We start from the raw sequence: 24,357 nt of genomic DNA, 5'->3' as shown, positions 1-24,357 counted from the left end.
TTCTTTCCTTGTTCTAAGAAGAAACAAGTAGAGAGAAAAACTTCCCCCAACTTCTTTTCCTTTTTTTTTTTTCCTTTCTTTCTTTTTACCGTGCATCATGATCGCGCGACCTTGAAAAAGTGGTTTTTCTACTTAGTACACTACTGTATTGATATACAGGCAGGTTGTTGAAAAAAGGGATATCTAGTTGCTTACCTGAATGAGGGGCTATGAAACTGTCAAATGCTGGAGTTTTTATTCCCTTGCGAATTTTCTTCCTTCCTGTCACACCGGAAATTACGGTACTTTCGTGGCTATCTACCGGCATTCAAAGACAGCTCGTTTTAAATTAACAGATAGTATATAAAATGAATTATTTTATTCCAATATTTTAATTTTCTACAAAAATATTTTTGTTCCAGGGGGCGGTAGAAGTTACGTGTATAGCAAAGGATTCTATGGGTAGATTGCGCTGAGAGAAAAAAAAATTCTGAAGAAGGGTGAGAGAGATGGTACAAAAAAGGTTGGGAAACTGTTCTAGACCAGTGATTCCCAAAGTGGATGTTAACGCCCCCTGGGGGGGGGGGGGGGGGCAATAGAATGTTCCAGGGGCGGTAGAAGCTGTGGGTATAGCATAGGATCCTATGGGTTGGATTGCGGTGGGAGAAAAAAATTTCTGAAGAAGGGGGAGATGGAGACAAAAAAGGTTGGGAAACTACTCTAGACTCTAATAATAATACAATATATGTATACATATACGCCACCATCTGATGGCCATGATGTCATTTGCGGGGGTTGGTGCACGCAAATTTTCCAGAAAAAACACATTTTTCAATTTTTAAATACTATGGAATTTTCTGCTTCTAACTTCTAGTTTTTGTTCTACCTGTACTAAAAATATTTTAATATAAACTGCTGGCGGGCATTACACATGCCATGTTTTTCACTAAAATGCGTTTTTCTCAAAACTAAGTTTTTGTTAGATAAGGAACATTTTTTCAAACACCACTCATTCAAATATCTTGAAACTGTGGTCTCTCAAAACTATGGTGTTTCATACTTTAACACGAGCTTTTAGTATTTTAATTGTAGGTTATTTTTTTTATCGAATTCTAACTCCAACACATGTTCTCCTAAACTCATTCTACCGCTTTTCCGAGGCTTAGTTCGTCCTGGACTGGAGTATGCTGTAAGATTTTGGAGACCATACCTACAGAGGGACATAGACTTGGTCGAAGGGGTGCCGGCAAAGCTACGCGTGCCTTTCTTAGCACACGGGGCTTGAATTATGAAAAGATAATTCATTTTTTGAAGATATTTACATCGGAGAAGCGCATGTGCCAGGGGATATGATCGAAGTATTCAAAAATTTTTAACGGGATGGATAGGATGGAGCATAAATTATAAATACGCCGTCAATCGACTGCAAGGGGACACCAATATCAATTGGTAAGGGACAGTTCTAGATTGTGATGCCTTTCTCTAAGAGTTGTTAATAAAAAAAATAGCTTACTCCCGGGGGTAGTAAATTCCAACACAATTAACACGTTTAAAAAGAAATACGATAAACATGTTGGGGTAAGTCGAGAAGCTACCCATTCTTAGATAAGACAAAACCATAAATATTTTTTATGGGCATTTTATTATATTTTATCATGTATATATACATATAGTCTTTAGTTTTTATGAGTACAATTTTAATTGGGAGTTGCTGTATTTTAGAAATATATGACATCCATATTTCTTATGGGCATCTTTTACTCAGCCACCTCGTTGGGCATTTTACCTGTGGTGGCCTTGTGTTTGTATATTCTACATTACGAATTGCGTACTTACATTTGCTATCATTGACTAAGCTTAGCAGTAATTTTTTTCCGAACTATGAATTTGGCTTGGAGGATATTGTGGCCAGATTGTGTTGCGAGCAGAGATTTACAGGGCTTTTACACTGGGATTATGGATCAGTGTGGTTCCCAACCCTTTTTCCTTCCCGCACCCCCAGAGCAATGCGACTTGCCTTACCACACCTCTTGGATAATGCGTTTTTTACCTGTTAGAAAATTCAGGGGTTTTTTTGTGTGTAATTGATTGCATTAATTATCCAGTAATTAATTTCTGTGAATTCTTTAACTCATTGTTAAATGCTTTTTTGGCTATGGATAATATTTAATGTTGGCTACATTTTTTGTGAAAATTAATTCAAAAACGAAACTAAAACCATTATTTTTTTAAATATTTTGAGATTTGGAAAAAAAAAAAAAGATTCATAGGAAATTCTTCGCTTATATTGATGCCAACCGCAAGAGCTATAAATTTATGTGTCTTTGACACTTGACTGAATTTTTTGACTTTTTTCCTGAGTCGTGTGTATAAAATCTAAGCACAGCATACTAGTAACACGAGGTACCAATGTAAACAAACCCCGAAATAGTGTAAGTAATCATGGAGGAAAGAATAACCTGTATATGATGTATTCTTTCTACATCATGTACCTGTATAAAATGTATTCTTCCCTCCATGGTAAGAAATTGTATTTTTTTTCAACCGAAACAGAAAACAAGTGCGATCGCTAATCGGAAAAGAAACTTTTACAACGCAAAATTCATATCGCTCATTTCTGCGAGCAGAAGTCAAAATATTGGTATGATTCATATTTTTTTAGGAATTGAAGAATTCAATTATCATCATTTTAATTTTCCGGAATAGTCAGTCAACTGTTGTAATTTGTTTTCCATCTCACACCACCAAAAATGTTCTTCCCACACCCAATAGGGGTGCGCGCAGCCCGGTTAGGAACCACTGTTATAGATGATATTAATGAAACCAGATATGGTGCTAGAGGATTTCATACTGTAGTGAGAAAAGTTTTTTCCCAGTAACTTCACACTAGAAAACTTCGGGGTGAGGGGAACTGAGACGGGATTGTTGTGTGAAAAATTACTTTGGCTTGCGAACAATTCGGCTTACGAACTTGGTTTACAAACTTGTTTTGAGTTTGTAAACCAAGGGTCGACTCAGGGCCGTAGCGTGCCTACTCGAGGCTCCGGGGCAGATATTTTCTTGGGGGGGGGGGGGGCCTAAAAGGGAAAAAATTCTGCAAAATAAACGTACATTATTTGTGAGGCCCCTTCTGCTCGGGGTCCCGGGGCACTAGTTACATCCCTGGGTCGACTGTATTTATACTGTAGACATATTCCTATACTACTTCGAAGAAAAGGAAAAAAATATAGTCTCTTTTCTTTTGTCATCAAAACTTCGAATGAAAACTGACTTTGCCCAGTGGCAGTTGATCTGACAGATTGAGGAATGGAAACATTGCGAACAAAGCCTCTTTGCAGAGCTAGCTCGGCTCAGCATTTCCACAATAAGATGATTTTAAGGACGTGAGATATCTGACCTTTAATGACGAGATAGCTCGCGTCCTGTTTTCTCTTATAGTGACAACATTGCTACCGTAAAGGAAAACAGAACTCAGTCATCTTCAAAAAAACAGTTCTGCTTAGGCTGGATAACTATGCTGACCATATTTCATTGAGAGAAATACGGGAAAATACGGGACATTGCCAAAACTGAACAAAGTTGCCAAATATTGCTCAAATTACGAAAAAAATCACAATGGCGGGAAATGAAGAATTACTGCGAATTGCAGTGGATTAAAATGACTTCAACAAAAAAAAAAAAACATTCACCAAGACAATTGTGGGAGATTAATATTCTTGTTTATAGTTGTAATTATCATAATATAATTTATGAGTTGAAAAATAATTTCAATCTTTGACTTTAAGAATAAAAATTTAAGTAGGCTTCATATAAAAAACCGGGGCACTTTTCATCGAGGAGAAATAAATTCTCTTTAAAAGAAATAAAATCTTTATTTCTCTTCTAAGGACACTTTTGCCAAAAAGTAGAGACGGTCAGAACACAAAAATACCGGGACTATCCCGGGAAATACGGGCTTATGGTCACTCCATGGATAACTATAGTTATTTTCAGTGGCGTCATCTCTTGGTAAAAGAGGCAGATGAATAGTTGTCGAGAGGCCACGAGCGTGCGTTAACATTTTGGTTTCAGAATCTGGTAACCTTGTTAGTGTAACCCTTAACTTCATTTGTGTATGTCGTTTTTTTTGTGCCATCTATATTTCAAAATAGAAACTAGCTAGAAGCATATTCTGTATTTTCATTGCAATGGACCAGTGTTTCCCAAAGTGGGTGATATCGTCCCCTGGAGGGCGATGAAAGTTTCTAAGGGGGCGGTAGAAGCTTTGGGTTTAATATAGGCATTGAGCTATAAGGAGAGCTTATAGCCATAACGAATATAGTTATAAGGAATACTTATAGCTCAGTTAATATAGAATCCTGTGGGTTGGATTGAATTGGGGGTGATGAGGACAGAATTTTTTTTTTAACCCAAACTGGTTGAAAATCGTGATTGTACGTATTTTTATTTACATAGAAAAATCAGCAAAATTAACTGTTTGGTTTGCTATACATGGATCGAATATGAAAGAACATAACTATTTTTTAAAATTTAAAATATGATACAGGATGAAAAAAACCAACATGATCTCTGTAGCATTTAGCCAATCGAAATAGCTTCAGCATATTTTATTTGGCTTGCGGCTGACAAAAGCGTTTTTCTGATTGGTGGAAATGATGTTCAGCAATTTTTGTTTCTCCGTCTGCTCTATGATGAAATCAAAGATCATTTCTGGGAAAGTTATAGCCGTTCATTTCGTGTGGTGCTATTCTTCCGTAAACATGGCTGATTTCTTTGTGGTGGTATGTAATATGTGCTGGAGTGCTTAGAGGTTTTCCACACGCTCTACGTTGAGTTATATTTGAATACCGCGATTGTGTAAAAGAACGGACATTCATCCAGTTGTAGAGAGAGACGCTCTGCTCCATCCAATATTACGGACTGTCCGTTGGTACTTGTAAACTGACCGTTGAGAATTCTCTGAAATGTCTGAGAGCGAGCAATCCGCCGCTTCCGCTGCGGCCGCCGATGAAGAGGAGGCAGTGTCCATGAAGCAAGCCGAGATGAGTGAGGAGATGAAATTGAAGGCTAAGTATCCTCAGGTCCAGAGGCCCGGGGGATCGCTGTTCCTACAGAAGCGCCTGCAGAAAGGTCAGAAATATTTCGATTCCGGCGACTACAACATGGCCAAGGCCAAAGGTCAGAAATCACGAACTGCCCTGCTGTTCGCTCCTCAGCAATCGCCTACCGGGGAGACGATCCCGACGCCGGATTCAGTTCCAGCCCGTAAAGCTTCGGTCGTCGTTCAAAGTAAACTTGCCACGGGTTCATCGTAGATGATCAAATAAAATGATGTTTGTGCCGCTAGATAATTTGCCCATCCCGGGACTCTACGGGCATGTTATTTGCGGCTCGTATAATCTTTGAGTGTGTTCTTTCTTTTTGCCAAAACTAACATGATTACTTAGGAAAAATTATGTGCCGTTCAGAATCGAGAGCCCACTGCACTTTTTTTCACACATATGTTGAGGCCTTTTCTTGCGTTATTTCCCGAGGCGAAGTTAACATAACAAACTTTCTATCATATATATGTTTTGGTGATTTTTTTTATAATTTGAATTTTGGTAGAATGTTTCTTTCGCTTCTATTGTTTCATTAGTTTCTTCTTCATGGTTTATATAGACAATTTTTTTTATATGTAATGCATGAAAGTGTGTTCTCTCGATTTGAGAGTGAACAGTTTATTTTGATGTAAAGATAATATTCTTGTTTATTCTTTGCGATATTCGCAGAATAGTGGTTCCACTTGAGATTTGGCATTGTAATTACCAATATAATTCTTGGAATTTTATTTTCACTAACAGTGTTATCTATGTAATAATTTTTAGTTAATTCCTAATATACAGTATGCCACCATTTGTGACTACTTTTCTATTGTTGCCCATAAAGCATCTGTTTTAGTCCCGGAGATGACTGTTTTGACACAGTTATAAACTTGGCGGCAAAAGTTATGATATAATGGGAATTAACCTAGTTTTTTTATGCAATTAATTTAGGATTTTCAAGAGAAACATGACTTGATGATGGCCATGAAATCACAAGTGTCACCACTATTTGTATGTGTTCCCATTCTTAAAACTTGTGGGAGGGTTATTGTATTGTGGAGCCTATGTGGAGCATTGTAGGCAATATGTTTCAAATCCGTTCAGTGAGATGATTAAAGATGGTGCTTCTATCTTATATATCTCCGCTTGATGTTCTGAAGTATGAAATTGTTAAAGTGCTGCTGTGTAAGCGACACTGTTACTTCACTGAAGTTATGTATTCTCTAAAATCATGTCTATGCTGTCCCTCCCTTTTTATTTCAATGATTCTCATTTTATTTTCATTTTATATGGACATAGATTGATGTAATTGGCATATTTACCTTCATTATTTGTCACTGGTAATTTTTGTGCACGCTGGATATTTATATACTTTGCTGGAAGATGATTACTGTAACATCGACCACAAGCTGAAGTGTTTAGTTTTGCAGCTGAAAATAAATGTTCTCAAATGAAATGTTTCCACCAGTTATGCTTTCTCTGTAGCTGGTTTCGATTCCCAATACAATTTTAATATTAATCTTTTTCTTTAAAACTCAGTTTCTTAGTTAACTCAAGTTCCCCCCCCCCCCCCCTGCAGGGAAGAGTAATTTTGTTAATAATTTGTAGAATTGGGTCATTCATTTGTACTTTAACTCTCAAGATAGACTTTTATTAAATTTTCTTGTCTATGAAGATTCAATGAGGCTTATGGTTTTGTGGTGTCCTGCGTAGGCAGAATTAGGTTTTTTCCCGGACAGTGGAAGAAAAGTACATATAATTAATGCTTGTTATTTCACCTCATTGGTTGTGAAATAACAAGTTTTAAAAACAGTATTTTTTACCATTTAATTATAAATATCTTACCAAGATGTGCAATATATAATTTTCCAATGCTCTTATTAAAACAAATTATTTCAATTACCACACAAAATGTTAATCTGAATATTATGCATCTTAAAGTGCAATTAATTCATGTTTGTGTAAAATAATTGCATTGAATAATTTTATGGTAAAAAAATGTGTGTTAAGAATGTGAAAAAGCTGATCATCACAGCTTCATATACGATAATGCAACATGACCAAAGCTGCTGGGAGACAGGGAATATAACAGCCTATTGAAATGCTTAATTGTTGTGTTTTTAAATTGTGGCGAGTGACTATTTGCATGAGGGTGGTTAGACACATATATTTGGCATAATTAGAAATTTTAAGTTGCATAGGAAATTCAAAGGTTTAATGAAGCAACTATGACCCATTGCTATAGTGCTTAATGTATGTGACAGAAAGATTGTGTAAATAGTGCTGATTCTTGTCACAAATGGGTGGGGCTTTTTACAAAACGCAGGCTTGATTCCTTATTTCTCTCAAAAAATTAAAATAAGAAAAGGCAATTCTCTTCCCTATCATTTGTTTGCATGTCTTATTGATCCCTCTTGGGTGAAAGATTAAATTCTAAACAAGTGGACAAGGAACTGTGGCAAAAGTTAGTAACTTGTGATTTTTTTTTTTAAACTGTATGTGCAAAAACTTATTTGAGTAATAAATACTCTACAAAGTAGGCATACTTTTAATTTAGTTATGTGGTGAGAAAGAATGTGTTAAATATCTAAAATTCACAAAAATGTCGTGTTCAAATACTTCCAAGTTGGCCCACAAATTCAAGCACTTTAAAAAGAATTGTATATATGTTTTTGGATTTTATCCACTCAACTTTGGAGCAGCCTAATGGCTGCCATAACAAAAATGGTCTTATTACTCCATGTTGCACTGAACTGATATATAAAAGGAAGAATTTTAATTTTAAAACTTATATTTATCAATAAAAGGAATTTAAAGTTTATATAGAAATAAAAGGACTTTTTATTCAAATATACAACTATTGAAGCCTTTCTAAATAGATACTATATTAACATTATAGTTTATAAAATCTTTAAGTAATTGCAGTAAATTATGATTATGACTATAAAATAAAGTAATTTTTTATAAATCATTTTTTTCTATTATTATTTTTTTTTTCATTCAGTTTGGAAGAGACATTTCTTTCACACAGGCAAGTTTTTCCCAATTCGGGAGAAACTTCCTAAATCTGGAAGCACATACCTGATAAATTTTGTAGATATGTCGAAATACTTTTAAACACTCCAAGTTCAACAGCTTCGTCTTTTACAATCATTCTTCATAAGATCGATTATACAGTGTACAACTGCTGTAATTGCAGTGAAAAAAAAAAGAGAATTTTGATATTTTCCGATATTGTAAATTTTTATTATTTATAATTGTGTTTTCTAATGACCTTTAAAATAAGATGAAATTTTCTTTTTGCAGTAGCACGAAAGAGATCAGTGCTGTTTAATAAATGAATAATGTTTATTTTTTTAAAATTGTTTTGCGACTTAAAGAAGTCAAAAAATAATTTTGTCAATTAAATTGAAATTAGATAAATAGATTTTAAAAGTTTCAATGAAATTTCTGCAGGTCTAATGAAAAGATTCAGCTAAATATGTGGCCTTGATCAAAAGACTGACATAATTTTTACATCATAAGTGTAAATGATGTAAAAATTAATACAAAAGGAAGACGTTCCTTCTACTGGGAAGCAGGGTTGGTTTGTTGCAACAGACATAACTGCGTGTCTTTTGCTTAACTCTGTAAAAGACATGCAGTTATTAATTTGCATACATAATTAAGTTAAAGAAATGTTATGCTAACTAGAGCCAAGTAAAAGGGACTGAACCTTATAGTTAGATCAGTGGTTCTCAAACTTTTTTCACGGCTCCCTTACGCTAGTGGAAATGTATCTGCAGTTCCCAGAATAGTCAGATAAAGAACCCTCCATGGTTTGAACATTAATAAGGACAGCTCACTGCGGGACACACTTTGAAACCACTGTCACTATACCTAGTTTAAGACCAGACTCATCCCTGGCAGATCATTATATAAAACGATTTGCAGCCAGTCATTAAAGATGGAAAGACTACATAGTATATGCTGAATTCATTTCTGATGAGAAAATTGTTAGATGCAAGTAGCTATATAGCAGGGCTTGACATCACAAATCGCTGTGGTGTATCAAAAATTTTCTGTGTTCACTAAATTGTAGTCTACTACTAAACCACACATTTACCTAATCTACATTCTTCTATGGCAGCATTTCGCAACCTTTGGTCTGCAGACCAGGGGTAGTCTATGAAGATAGGTGGTCCACAAGCAGGCGAACATTTAATTATGAGAAAAATAAAATGGTGAGACAAAAATATTTAATTGTATGTGACAAATATTAATGATATTCATATAGGCTCGAACAATAAATTCAGCCCACATACAGTAGTCAATAATCTGAGGTGAATGGAATGAAGGCCACCTTGGATTTTTGAAAACACTGTAAATCAATAGAAAACAACTTTTGAAGTGGGAGGCACTCCAGTTCTGCCCTTAATTTTGACAGCCTAATTCATAACATCACTGCTGTTTAAAACCTAGAAAGTCTGTATAATTTATCGTATAAGTTGGAATTTATGCTTGTTATAATAATCCTCTAGAATGGAGGCTGCAGCCCTGGGGACCCAATGTTAGTGTTATTCTTGTTTTGTTTACGATGTAAAATGACTGTCTGGGAACCTGTGGAAAAATTCTGGCCTGGGGATCCATTGGAGACTCCAGTCTATGGATCAAGACCCCTTTCAAACTGAAATAACTTGCACTCCTGAGAAAAATAAAGCAAAACATTATTGGCAAAAGACAGGTTTCGGAAAAAAAGTTCTGAACATTTTACCACCTCTCGGATTATCCTGAATGTCAAAGTTTTGGGACTCAAATTATCAACTCTACTATAAAATTAGTTGTCCTAGGGCTCAGAAAGGTTTAGAGATACTTTGCTGTGGAATTTATAATGAATGAGCATGTTGAAATGTGTTGTGAACATGTTTTTTTGGAAAGCTTGTCATGTGTTCTAGTGTGCTGCCATCTCTCTTTAGACTTTCGAAGCAAACAACTTGGCAGGTCTGGTTAAGCTTTGCTTGTTGTGTCATGCGTGAAAATTTTTTAAATATAGGTCTGATTGCTCTGCACAGAAACTTTTTTAAACGGGAGATTGGCTTGCATTGGCACCTTGAAGTTAGCAACAAACTTCAGCCGACCATCACTATGCTAAATTGGAGTCTGAAGACCAACTGACTACGCAATGTTTTCTAAATTTGTGTTGATGTATCTGCTCCAGAAAAGTGGGGAAAAAAGTTTAAAACTATTTTTTTCGAGGGAAAAAATGTTTGGCTCAGAAGAAATTTGACTGGTGCCATATCAACCCGGGATTCATCAAGCCCTATTCAGAAGCATATTAACCTGTAGGAAGAGTAATGTAAAGTATAGCCTACGGTGATAAATTTGGGAAAGGAGTGGCCAAAACAATCATGAAGATAAATACAGTAAAACCTTTTACTGACACTGGTAGGGGGAAAAAAAATGTCAGTAAAAGAGGTGACCGTTAATCAGGGGTTTGAAATGCGTACTTTTATTATACAAGGGGAAATCATTTGCACTATTTATTTTTGTTTCAGAGTCCTTAGGGCAAATTTTCGGAACAGGCTCCTTTTTTGAAAGGGTTTATTTTAAATTTATACACACATAGTTTGAGTAACCCTTACACATTAATTAGAAATCACTACAAAATGCCATATCTTTTTTTTAATGAATTAGGCTTTCTTCCGATTTTTCGCAGGTGCAAACTAAGTATAGGAAAAAGAAATCAACTTTTCAAAACATCTGGGCTTGTTTCAATGCTGAAATAAGACGTTTTACAGAGGCGAGATATCTCATCATTGCCACATAAAGGGTTAAAAAGAACTATGACCACTCAATGGAAAAAAAATACCCATTTTGTAGTGAAATCCCTCTTTGAGAGCCAAATAATTACAGTAAAACCTCGATAAGTCATCACCTCAAGTTATCAAAAAATTATGACGAATTAAGCAAGTTCCGTCAGTTTTAATGTGCAATGTTATGAAAATCGTATAAATTTAAAGTAATATGACATTTATTAAAGTATGAATCAAAATAAAAACAATAAAATTTATAGATTGCGAAAGAAAAAAATAACAGCAATTTTTTTATCTTTTCTCTCTCTCTTATTACTTAAATTATTGGGGTGAAATGTACTGTACACTTTAATTTATATTAGTGATTTTAATTTAGACTAACAGAGCAACTGTTTGAATAAGCAGCTTTCCTTCATAACAGAACTATTGCACATTAATTTTACATATACATCAAATTTAATTTTAGTGTTTGAATTCTTCATCAGTAGTTCATGATGCAACTACAAAGTAATCTCGAACACTTTTGACTTTCTGGAGAGGCCCTGGGCAGGGAAAAGTAAACAGAAGACCAACTTGGGAAAGAATGTCTAATTTTTTTGCAACAGATATTTTGTTTAAATTTCAAGCCCTAAATTAGTAGAGTCCATGCTGTCTATGATTATTTATTATCCGTGCCCGCACGTCGCACTTTAACTTGAGTCTTTAATTCACATAATTTTTTATTTCCTTGCGCTATATGTAATCTTTGACATATCAATAAATTTTGGTTTTGCTGGAGATGCCCGGGGGGGGGGGGGGCTTACGTTTACGTTACTTTTAAGCATATGGTAATGCTGTTAATGCATACAAGCTCTTTTTTTTAAATGGGAGCCATAAAAATAGTCTGTTCCTCTTTCTCAAACTTTTCCATAGTGACAACTTAACTGAAATTAGCAACGAGTAAACGAGGGCTTAATAACATTGTGGTCTATGAGAGCTGGAAGGGTCTGAAGAAAAATGACAACGTAACCGGAGTGACGACTTAACAAGGTTTTACTGTATTAACTTTTTTTCTTTATACACATTTTTTTTCTCCTGCAAAAAAGGGGTTTTATTGTATTTAACGAGATACACATTCATGTCTGCACCAGTTATTTTATGTGGAAACACTAAAAGTCTTCGTATAATAAATTATACAAAGTCCCAGATCTACAAAGGGGAGGGGTCCTTGCCAAAATTTAGGTCTGTTTTTTCTCAAACCCTTCACAAAATACAAATTAAACCCATAAATTTGAAATTTCATTTCTGTTGTACAAAATTAACCAGATTGTTTTGCTCCTTACAAAATAATTTTCACAAAAATATTTACATAAAAACCAGGACCCTGGCAATTTATGAAAATATAAAATATATATATTTTTTACATATAGTTAATGAATTATTGAAAGGGGGTCTCATAAGTTACCTAAGTATGCTGTGCTTTGTCCTACAATTTAAAATGGAATCTTACTGGAATTTATTATTGTTCAAATAAAATATACAAAAAAAAAACAAGTTTATTTCTGGAAAAAATCAACAAACATGGAATGAAATACAACAAATGTATCAATAAGCCATTCTCAGGTAAAGATATTACAAAATATTTTCACAGGAAAGTAATGTCCATAAAAATTTGCTCACTGTCTAACAGAATACCAACATTAATTTCTTTTAATCAGTCAAATTAGAAAATATCTTTACACCGAAGAAAAAAATAATGTTATTCTGGCTGAAATAAAGAAAATACATTTTTCAAAGCATATTTTTATTCCTTGATAATCAATTAACACCGGTATGCTAGGAGTTTTTCTTACCCCTACAACAGCTTTTAAAAGCTAAGAAATATCTAGAATTATTGAAACGGGACACTTCAAAATTAATAAAAAGTCATAAATTTGCTATGATTCAGAGATCTCTGCATCACATTTTTAAAAATCAAGACATTCTAAAGTTTATAGATGCAAATGTCAGAGAAAAAAATTCAAACCATAATTATCAATATTTCATTAAATACAGGGCCATTATAAAAATAAGGGTTGTTTGTTTGAAACAAGAATATGTGACAGTTGGTAATTTATGAGTGCAGAAATATATAATCTGGCAGTGTTCTATGATAAAATTTCTAGAAATATTAAATAAATGACAACTGTTTTTTTCACAACAAAAAAATTCACAAAGCCTAGAACAGGGGTCTTCAACTTTTCTGGAGTTGCGAGCACTACTTATGATTATCAAATAAAGAGTACCCCTTATGGTAATGTTGACATGTATGCCTGTAATCTGCATAATTGTAATTCTTGAACGCAGTTTTTACTGGGTTTAATTGAAGCTTTGATCATGCTTGTGAGCACAAAACCAGGCACGAGCATTGCACACACTTCTGGTGCTTCAGGAAAACCATGGTGCGTGCGGGCAACAGGTTGAAGATGGCTGGCCTAGAACGACCTTTGTATTGCGAGTGTACTGTGAAACTTTTTTGAAATTGTGCAGTGTGATTGAAAAATGATCCACTCAAGTATTGTTTTTTTTTCATTCATAGCAATGCATGTTCATACACTGCTTTGCACAGACAATCAAAAAATTTCCATAGAAGTATTTAGTATTATGTGAAGGATTTTGACACATTACATGGAATTGAAAATATGAGGAAACAAATGGTGTAGGTCAGTTTCCCAACCTTTTTTGCCCCATTCACCCTTCAGAAATTTTTTTCTCTCATCGCCACCCCTCAACGCAATCTAACCCATAGGATTCTGTTATACCCCCGTAGCTTCTACTGCCTCTGGAACATTCCATTGCCATCCAGGGGACATTAACGCCCACGTTCGGAATCACTGGTGTACGTGCTTGAAACGAGCAAAACATATTTTTTCTTTAAATAACTGATTGGCCTTAACTTCTAAAATGTGTGTGCTATACAGTGGTACCTCCGTTAACAAAGATTATCTGTTCTGGAAACACATTTGTAATCCGAAATTCTTATTAACCAAAACTTGATTATGAAAAATTGTTTAATTTGTTCCAGAAACAGTCAGAAATTTAGAGATAACACTCGTAAAACACAAAGAAGCATTATAAAAAAAAAAGGAACCTGATCAAAGGATGAGATACTATTTCACCAAACACCAACTCTGGCCATATCGCTATATTGCAATTTACTGCCATTAGTGAGATGGGTTGGAAGTGAAGGCGCTGCTATCGGTGGTCGCCTCGAGTTCGTTAAGGAAAATGTCTTATCGATATCCTCCCTTGGGTTCGAACCCGGGACCCTGACAACAACCTTCACGGTGGTAGACGAGCATCTTATCACCATGCCACTCGGGCACAAGGGATGAGATAAACAACTTTGCAATTGAATTAAGGAGAATTTAACCTTTACATCTGCAACCCAGATTATCTGCCTCAAGTGACAGTTACTCATTGACTTGCTTCATTTTGATTGGCACAAAAATTTAATTCAGTTGTTTCACACTAGTGCATGCATCCATATCAACTTCTTTGTTAGCCGAAAAACTCCTTAGCAAAGGTTTTCGTTACTGATGCATCACAGTATATAACTTATTAATATAAATATGATGCATCACTATCTTATATTTTGAGTGTTTTTTTTCTTTATGCAAAAAATTTTTCTACAAAGAACTAAATAGACATGCTCTAAAAAAAGTTTAAAAACAACCCAACAAAATAGCATTAAATAAAATCCAGGCCATCATGAGTAAATGAGTATACACTTTAACAAAATATCAAAAACAAAATTTATATTGCACTAGAGCTTGACAAATAGAAGAAATTGAAAATCAGCCAAATTTCGTAGGCGCCAAGCAAATTTTCTGTATAGAAAACGGTCCAAACTAACCCAATAATGAGACTTGATAACTTTTACTAAAGTCTATGCATGACATAAATTCAGAAAGTTTTAGGCATCAAGCCTAATTTTTGTTTTTATATCATGTCAACTTTGCGTCCAGGATTTTTGAAGCTCTGTGTTATACAACTAACTTAAACAGTTCTTTGAGCAGTTTTCTCCAAAACAAATTAATTATTGTGATGTCACAAACAACACTTACACAGTAAAACTTTTTACACCTTTCGGCAATAACAAAGCCATAAAAACTTACTCACACGTGATACACATACATATGTAGAGATTTAAAAAAAAAATACTAAACCGACAAGAAAGTATCTAAAATGTATAGAACATATAAAAACATTCTTTTGTACAAATAATCCTTCAAAAACAAAAATGGACGGAATTCAGATCTAAGCTGGATATTGTCCCAGTGGAATGAAATGTTCCAGCACAAGGGCTAAACAAAAGCATGCTTGTACAGATGCTAAACGTCACTTTGGTACTCTGTTCTGGACTTGAATTTTTCATCTGATGGAACAGGAGTGCTCGTTCGCTCCATGTCCTCCATTGGAATCTAAGAGATAAAAGATAGAAGCTTAACACAACTAAACAATGGTGTTATTCACATTGAATGCATCTATTCACTTTGAAAAAGAGTAGATGATTACAGTAGAAAAATAATTTGACAATTTTTTTTACTAATCAATTTTAAAAAAAACTACCTCCATGTGAACTAAGCTTCTTGATGCTGTAATTTCTTGTTTCTTTTTCATTTTAATAGCAACTCGTTCCCACGGTGAAGTTTTGCTGAAATGCATCCAACAAAATATTCCTTTCAGAACAAGCATCGTCAAAACCCTGAAAAAAAAAAAAATATATTTTTTATAAAGTTTTTATAAATTTTTAAAAAAAAAATTATATTTATTATAAATATAAGTTTTATACTAAAAGCTGACAATAGAAGAAAATTTATCTACAAAATTGATATCATCACATTAAAAATTATTCAATAATATGTGTCTTGATCAAACTGATATTTTACCACATTTCTCAACATACATTTTTAGAATAACAACTCAGTAATTTTCTCTATGAAAAGACCTGACATTTATACAAAAAGGCATGTTGTATATTCTTCCGCCTGGCACTCAAGTGGTTAGGGTGGTAATGTCTGACGGTGCAGGTCTGGGTTTGAATCCCACTTCAGGCGTGGATGTTAACTAACACTAACAAATTCCCTGGATAGATCGTATGGACCTCTTGAGAATGCGAGGATCGTGTTATTTAAAAAATGATAATTAACGAACTGAAAAAAAAGTGATTATTCCTATTAATACTCAACAATCCACCAGCTTTTTATGGATACCAGAACCTACAAGCTGAGGATGGTCAAGGAACACCACGAATTTGTGAGAAATTGAAACACATAGAAATGCAATAACAAAATACAGTGGTATAACGTCCATTTTTGACAGGACCGGGGGGTCGTTATATCGAACATCGACTGTACATAGATAAATGCACATTTACTTTGAACCAGAGGCAGATTTTTTAAACACAGCTATAGTACAATCCCTTTTTACTTGGACGAATTTTTTTTTAGCGTGTTGGCACTTTTTTTTATCGGCTATTTTTTGTATTTTCTTCTCTGTCTGCTATTATTATTTTCTGTCTTTTGGGGTTGCTATTCTTTTTTTACTGTTGATTATCGTATTAAAATCACGTAACGCCCTAGAATTCACTGGTATAGACTGCCACATTTGAATCAAGTTCGTTAGCATTTTAGAGCTTTTTTTTGTTTATTTATACATGTATCATATACACCATTTATCCAGCATGTTATATTGTTTTTCCTGTTGGAATATGTCACTTCAGGTTTGTTTTATCAGGTTGTAATGATTCATATTTCCAATTTTATTAATTTTTTTTCATACTAACTTATGATTTCAGCCCTGCAAATCATGTTTGAATGATTGAACCCAGAGATTTTTTTTTGATTGAACCATGATAAGTCACCAGCGCTGACACGCTGCATTCTGCGTTGCCATTGTTCTAGAATGTTCTTTCTGTTAAAAAAGGTTGGTGGTTGTTTTTCCACATTCCTAGCGCTTTTGAATTTTCAAACGGGTCTTCCAACTCTCTTTCCTCTCTATTTTTCGTTCTAAATGATGTCGCTTTAGCCGCTGCGTTTTGAAAAACCGTTGGGAGATTATATATATGGAAGGAAAAGAAAATGATCTAATGTAGTATGTGGCTCGGATTAATTAATTGCTGGATATCTCTCAGGTGGTACCTTTAATATTTTCCAATATTTATTCTTTTCTGCATGCAGGATGCCCCTGTATATTTTTTATTTATTTTATTTAAAAGAGTTCCGAATCTGGATTCCTGGAAAGAGAGTCTGGGTTGAAACCGTATACTTAGCCGGGAAAAATAGAACGTCTTTATTTCACTAAATTACTAAATCACTTACCAACTAAACCTGTGTAAATGGCCCTTATCATCTGCATACATTGTAACGTTCTTGACAACTTAAAATTTATTTACCAACTCAATCACTTACAGCGTGTCCTGGGCCTTTAGACAAGTACCATCATTTTTGGTTGCTTTCATGTCATAAATTCGTTAAAGAAGGGCCCACGAAAAGTCTGACTCAAGGACCCACCAAAGATCTCAGCCTAGGGTCCGTGCTCCAGGATATGGGGGAATTGTGAATGTTATTGTGCTGTTTTTCCTGCCAAGATAAAAAGAAACGCCAGCACATTGCCAAAAGGGGATTATACTACAGCTGTTCTTGAAGATAAATGAGTGAAATTTCAGAAACATGCGAGAAAATAGGTCATGTCCTCACAAACGAGGAAGTCTAGTAACACTTATTTGGGAGACAATAAATATTCTGGCCTGGGGGGAATCTTTTTTTAGGTGAATTCCGGCATTCACTCCTGGCGATTTCAGTTAAGGGTTGTCCACGAAAAAAATCAGGTGCCCATTATAATGTCAGCATAACAACCAAATTTTTCGGAGGCATCCCGAATCTATAGTGTTGAAAAGGTAAAAAGAAAATGAGGTACCCCAGGTCACAGCCTTGTCAAGCATTCCCTTGTGGGGTGGGGGTCCCATGATGGTTTCACACGATCTGAACGAAATTAGCAACGGGAAAATGCCCGGTCGCCAGTCTTTGCCAACACAAAACATATTTCATTGACAATAATTACATGAACATCAAAACAAAAAAAGCGCATACTTACATAGCACACAAGAAGCCGAGAATATTTAAATCCAACATTTTTAGAGGAGCGAGTAGTTACCAGCGTCTTTATATTAAACTGTAAGAGCAACACGCCCCGCCCATGAGTTTTTGTACGCTCATTAATTCACGAACGCATTCCTCACGTCGGATGTAAACAAAACGAAATAGGCGGACGCACTAGATTAGACATATCATTGATTCCGTCACATTTTGACCATAATGAAATTTCTTTACCCAAAAACTCAAAACTTTCCAAGGTATGTATATATTTCACGATTTTAATATTCGAAAGATATTTTTTAATGTTGAGATACATCAAACTATACACATAGGAAATATTAAACTGCCGCGTTTGCTATTCAGTATGGCCCCTGATGTTGATTATGCCTATTTGTCAGTTTTGGCGGCAAAAGTAAATAAAGATCCAGTGTGGTTCATCTAAGGTTGATATACATTTTAATTATGCGTAACTGTCCACAGAAAGGCATCGAGTGTAAGCAATAATCATGATTTTCAATTAAAAACCTTGTATTTTTATAATATTTGAATTCATTTTTTCAAAATAATCTTTATGCATGGTATTTATTATACAATTGAAAGCGCCGGCGTAGATGAACCCAAAATTGCAAAAGAACCACGGCTATACGCGTTTCGGAACTATATGAAGTTCTCAAGGAAACAGTTATTTTCCGGATATTATGTTGAGGTGAACTCGGAAAGAAATGTTATCACGTCTCCGCCGGGACTCGAACCCAGGCTCTCTTGCATACCGAGCACAAGCATGCTACCATCTACACCACTAGAGACATGACCCTGGCTTCCTTATTTCACGCACTGTGGCGTGAGGCGCTGAAGTAGAGACATTAGTAGCCTCTCTTAACTTGATGACTTTACCTCAGCATAATATCCGGAAAATAACTGGGACAAAAAAGGTTGGGAAATTGTTTTAGAGAGCGGATATTATGTGCCAAATTGTATCAAAAATATATCCCATTATAGTATTATAATTGGGGCAGTTATAGTATTATCCCATATAGTAATATAAATATATCCCATACTTAAATCAAGGTCAGTCTGTGAGTATAAGCAATCTAAAGTTTAACACATTAACTAGGGTCCGAACATCATGAAACGGGATCCCTGGGGGCCGAGATCTTTGGTGGGCTCCTTCCTAATAATTTTATGATGAAAAGAAAAAAAACTATATTCTACTTGAAGCTCCAGGGCTATCCCACATAAGGAGTCATGTATTTTACTATATTCACATGAGGACACATATAAACTGTAAATTAAGCTGACAGATTTCCAGTTGAGGGACCCTCAAATTCATTTTGTTCAGTAGTTTGAAAGTGAGTCATTTTATGTTACATATGACAATGCAAAATAATCATTGAAATTGATGTCTTTTTTCCTTTTTCCACCCATCCACAGACTGGTTGCATATCAGCACTACAGCCTTCTGCAACTCTCTTTGATGACCATTGGCAAATATAACTTTCATTACTGGTCTCATAAATCCCTGTATCCTGTTCACATCAGGAAACTGTTTGGCGAATTGCTCGAGGACAATGAGTAGAGTAAGTGTGTACTTTACAAGGCTAAAGACATATTTTAACTGAAGTCCTGTGTGTGTACAATAAACGTTCTCTAACCTGGCACATATCAGACCAGGGTGTCCTGAATTACTACCCTTAAGTAATGACTACTAGAAGTTAGTTGAAAAAGCCATTTAAATAATATAAACATCTGCTCACAGACTTGCAGTGATATTTTTTCATATGATCGAAGAAAACCAGCTTAAAAACAAATTTACTGGATAGGCAGGACTATCAAGTCTACTGTACTTGTAATTATTTTAGTGGTTTTCCCTTTATTTTACAAAAATATTGGTCCTACCAAATTTTTAAATCAGTGTTTGACCAAGCATTATATTTTCTAATGTAATCCATTTTTCCAGAAATATTTGCCAGTATGGAGCAGTTAATTTTGTTTGCTGAAATTTGAATGTACAAGGTCAGGATATGAAGTCACCCTTTCTCAAAGCAGTGAGACTAATGAAATAACTAAAGATTATTTATACCATATTGGTGGCCACTACCAGGCCTATACAAGAGAATGGAGTTCAATGTGACAGATACAATTTGATATTGTACAAAAATCTAGTGATTATGGGAGACACGTCGTGGGAGTATGAGGAAAGAAGCCGTATTTAAAGCAGTCGGTAGAAGCAAAAATAGGTTGTATTTTATGGGGATGGTCGAGTCTATTGGAGATGCAGGATGGTTTGGCTAAAGTAACAGAAGTATCAAAGTTGAAATGACCATGGAGAGAGAATCTTATATAACAGGGGGTTAATCGAGAATTGAGTTGGGGGGTGGGTTAGAGATTAAGTTCAGACACTGAAACAAAAGGTGACCAACAGTCGTGGGTGAAGCAGATGGATTTATTTTGGATTCATTCGAGTTTGTCTATATTACTGGAGGTGTAGGGGTCCCAGATTTGAGCATGTTTGATTAATGTTTAAAAATAAAACATTATGATATGCAAGAAGCATTATGATTTGCAAAGAAGTTTTCATCATGTTATATACCTATCATGTTCAAAACATTATCCAAAAACATTCATTTAGGTTTTTGGTTTAAAACCAGGTTTTTTTGACAGGACAAGCATAAAAAACCCAACCCTGGTAGTAACCCCTTGTTATATATATTCCACATGCTGGGAGTTAAAAATATAAATGGTTAATTTAGCTATGTAACAGTGGTTCTAAAAAAGAGCAAAATATCCAAATAATGAGGGGCTACTTTAAGATTAGTTCTTCGACTGCAAAGCAAATCCCTTGTAATAACAATAAATATTACCATTATAAGCCATACTCATAATCACTTTATTGTATGTACTTTTTTTGTAATGTTTTTTGCTGATGAAAACATATTTTCAAAATAAATATGCATTATGATTTTTTACAGGTATAAATATGAATGATTTTTCCACCATTAATACATAAATTGAAGTTTGAATTAAAAGAAAACAGGCACTCATATAAAGTAAAAAAAGTGATTGCGGATTTAATGTTTTCAAAAAACAGACTTTTTTAACATGGATGGTGTGAAACTATACAGCTGTGAATTGTGTCATAGGAAGTATACTTTCAAGAGGAACTTGATTCGTCACAAAAAAGTGCATACAGGGTCACAATGTTATGTCTGTCATTATTGCGACAAAAGGTTTCCAACAAGATATCGATTGTTCTCCCATCTCAAAAAGGTGCATTACATCCTAGATTCTTACAAATGCAACAAATGTGGTGTGTCACTCGAATGCAAAAGAGGTCTTACTCATCATTTGTGTGTGTTTAACAAGAAAAACAAGATTGTTTATGATTGTGAGTTTTGCAATAAAACATTTTCTGACAACAATAACTGCTCTTGCCATAAAAAGGTTCACAGGACAAAGACTTTTAAGCAAACGAACTCGTCTGATTCCCAGAATGATGAACTAGCATCTCCAGCGAAGCTTTTCAAATGCGATATTTGTTCGCAAACATTTTTCTTGAATAGCTCTCTCGATAATCATATTAGAAAAGCACATAACAGCACTGGAGGTGAATGTCTGTGTCCTGCACAAAGGTCTGGAAATGAAGAGATTCAAAACAGTAAACACGAATTATCTGAGTGTAATGAAGAAAAATACAAAACTGATGATAAAGAGAATTTTAATTGTGGATACGTTGCTGAAATAGAGCACTTTTACTGGTCATGGGAAGAGCCCGAGAACTGTTCTGATTTTGAAAATTAAAAGCACTGTGTTTCAGAGGTTTTTCTTCTATTTTTTGAAGTAATCAATTAACCTATAACATTATATTGAGCACATATCTTCTCCAATGACTTTTCAATTATATTGCAAGATAGTGTAATAAAATAATGGTTTTTCCCTCCTGTAGTTCTGAAAAAATAAAACTTTATTTTAACCCCCACTGAATAGTTAAGTATTTCTTTTGTGATGCTACGATTTCTTAGAGAATTTGTTTTGGAAAAAAAAACTTTCTTAAAACCTCTTCAACAGTTTAAAAATTTAGTCACATGTAGCAGATTCATCTTAAATTAATGAATAGGTTTTTAGACCAGTGGCTCCTAAACATTTTAGTTCACAATACCCGGTTTAAAACATAGGCTCATCAGTTATAGTGAAATTAGATTGGGTTAGTAAAAAAAACAAAAATTTACAATTCATGTAGGAAACGAGAGTTTCAATAATTTGGGTGTCTCAGTTTAGAAACTAGTGGTTCCAAAGAGGGCAATATTGTCCGGGGGGGGGGGGGGGGGGGACAGAAAAAATTTGAAAAAGATGGACGATGGAACAAATAGTTTAGGAAACTGGTCTAAACATAGAATTCCTAGTGAGCAGATATACTTTGGGTTTTTTTTTTACAAGATTATTTACTTAGTTATCATTGAGGTTCTCATCTTTTGTTAATGACATATCGTAGTGTTTCCAAAGCACCATGGGAGACTAGAAGCTACAGATAAAACATGGAATCTTGTGGGTTGGCTTTGCAAAAAGGAATTTGAATTTTTCTTCTGAGAAAAAGGTGACATAGTACCACTTGAAACTGACTCTGCATTGCAATAAACGCTTCATCATACCCAAAAGTTTGTGTAGATAGTCTGCTAAATGAAAGTTCTTATCTCTGCAACAATATAGGGCTATGGAAACATACTTGTGTGTAATAAAAATTGTTTTTTTTAATGATATGCAGCTGTTTTGTTGGCAAGTTCATGCATTGGTTTGCAATCATTGTTTTAGGGACTTAAAACTATTGCATAGCTGCCAACTTTTGAAAATGAAAATTAGGGAGATTTTCACGCAGACCCGTATTTTATGCTAAAACCACTCCCCTAATAAATACAAAGGGGATTTTTCACACAGAAAAGTTAAAGCGTAGGGAATAAAATCCCTACTTAAAAATTGAAATCAAATAGATTTTACACACATGGATGGAAGTTAAACCCTCAGGAATAAAATCCCTACGCAAAAACAAGTGAAATTGGGGGCCAAAACTTCAAAATGGTGATCTAAAAAATAGATATTGTGTTCAATCACAAACGATGTGAACAAACTGGGGATTGGGATCATTCGCGCAGAATGATCCCAAAAACATCGGAAGATGAAGGGAAAAAGCATCAATTTTTGAAGAACACTGACTTTTTGTGACACTTGAGGTTCATTTCATATGGGTGATGTCAGTCTTTCCACCATGACCAATGTTTTCGTCTGTAACACAACTTGTACAAAAAGGCAAAGTCTGCCCTTTTCTGGAACATTTGATGAAAGAAAATTCATTGGGGAATAAGTATATTTAAAATTAAATATGTTTTTGCTTATCAGTATTCATGTTTTGTTATATCGCACGTATGTAACTTCAACAAAAGAAATTTTGATCACTTTCATCACTATAATCTTCAATTATTATCCAGGACTATTGGCTGCTAAGCTATTTCCCTGAATGATAAGACAAACTTGTTACCATCAAAGGGTTTGTAATTGTCCTTGGAAAAGGAATTTCTATTTCCCCATTTATGATGTGTGACGTCATTTCAAAAGGGGGAAAAAAGAGGGAAAAGACTTCATGCCCCACAAGAAAAATTCCAGAAAGAAAATATATATATATACAAGAAAATATTCTAGGGTTAATTGAATGAATGCCACATTTCTGAAATCAGCAGCTGTGCAGAGTTTGCTCGACAATCAAATTAGGAATCGTCTGTATTTGATGATGGTGGCTAAAAGTGATTGCGAGGTTCAAAGTAATGCCATCAAATTAATTTACTTTTTGTGTTTCATTTTTGTCATAACACACTTGCTTAACATATTAGGGGTCATTCAAGTATTACGTCAGCATCAATAGGGGGAAGGGTTTCCGATTTGCTGAAGGGGGGTTGGATGATGCTTACGTCAACCAAACCCTTTATGAAATATTCTTAATGGCATCTCACTCGGTGCGCAAAAAATGAGAAAAACCTTTCGATAGTTTGTGGGCTTCTGATATAACATCCTCCCTATTGATAAGTCCCCTACAGAGCCACTTTAGTGATCTCTAAATGTTTTACTGATCCAAGTGGTCTGGGTCACTTAAGTGCTCTGAAACTGCCATGCATCACTCAAAAGTTATCCATAATTATGCTGCATATCACTTAAGTAATCTGGGAATGTGCCGCTGGTAACTTCAGTGATGTAGAGCTGCACTGGGGACTGCTTAAGTGCTCTAAAACTGTCTTGTGTCACTTAAACGCTGTAAAATTGTGCCATAGGTCACCTAAGCAATCTGTAAATATACTGCTTGGTTCATTTTTACAAAATTATGTTTGAGGGGGAAGGCCACAT

The 24,357-nt window shown here is 34.8% G+C and overlaps 1 protein-coding gene and 2 long non-coding RNA genes across 3 annotated transcripts; 2 read left to right on the top strand and 1 right to left on the bottom strand.

Annotated features, from left to right (window-relative positions):
- Window positions 1–4,656: 4,656 nt before the first annotated feature.
- endos (endosulfine alpha) lies at window positions 4,657–6,519 on the top strand. The gene has a single exon (XM_089234611.1). It carries the CDS (start codon window positions 4,944–4,946, stop codon window positions 5,292–5,294), a length of 351 nt encoding a protein of 116 aa, XP_089090737.1. The 5' UTR covers window positions 4,657–4,943; the 3' UTR covers window positions 5,295–6,519.
- Window positions 6,520–13,600: 7,081 nt separating this feature from the next.
- On the bottom strand, window positions 13,601–18,115 carry LOC149084249 (uncharacterized). Its single transcript, XR_016192959.1, has 3 exons — window positions 17,972–18,115; window positions 15,446–15,581; window positions 13,601–15,297 (listed from the first exon to the last, which is right to left on the bottom strand). It is a non-coding gene; the product is annotated as an uncharacterized LOC149084249 (long non-coding RNA).
- Window positions 18,116–18,349: 234 nt separating this feature from the next.
- Window positions 18,350–21,950, top strand: LOC149084248 (uncharacterized). The gene is made up of 3 exons (XR_016192960.1): window positions 18,350–18,466; window positions 19,405–19,550; window positions 20,943–21,950. It is a non-coding gene; the product is annotated as an uncharacterized LOC149084248 (long non-coding RNA).
- The last annotated feature ends 2,407 nt before the right edge of the window (window positions 21,951–24,357 follow it).

This window comes from Pholcus phalangioides, unplaced genomic scaffold, assembly GCF_987345545.1.
Source record: "Pholcus phalangioides strain wild (caught in Gottingen) unplaced genomic scaffold, Ppha-v1.0 ptg000008l_1, whole genome shotgun sequence".
NCBI classification, from domain to species: domain Eukaryota; kingdom Metazoa; phylum Arthropoda; class Arachnida; order Araneae; family Pholcidae; genus Pholcus; species Pholcus phalangioides.
The sequence above is the reverse complement of the archived record's forward strand: the minus strand, read 5'-3'. Positions and strand labels throughout refer to the sequence as shown.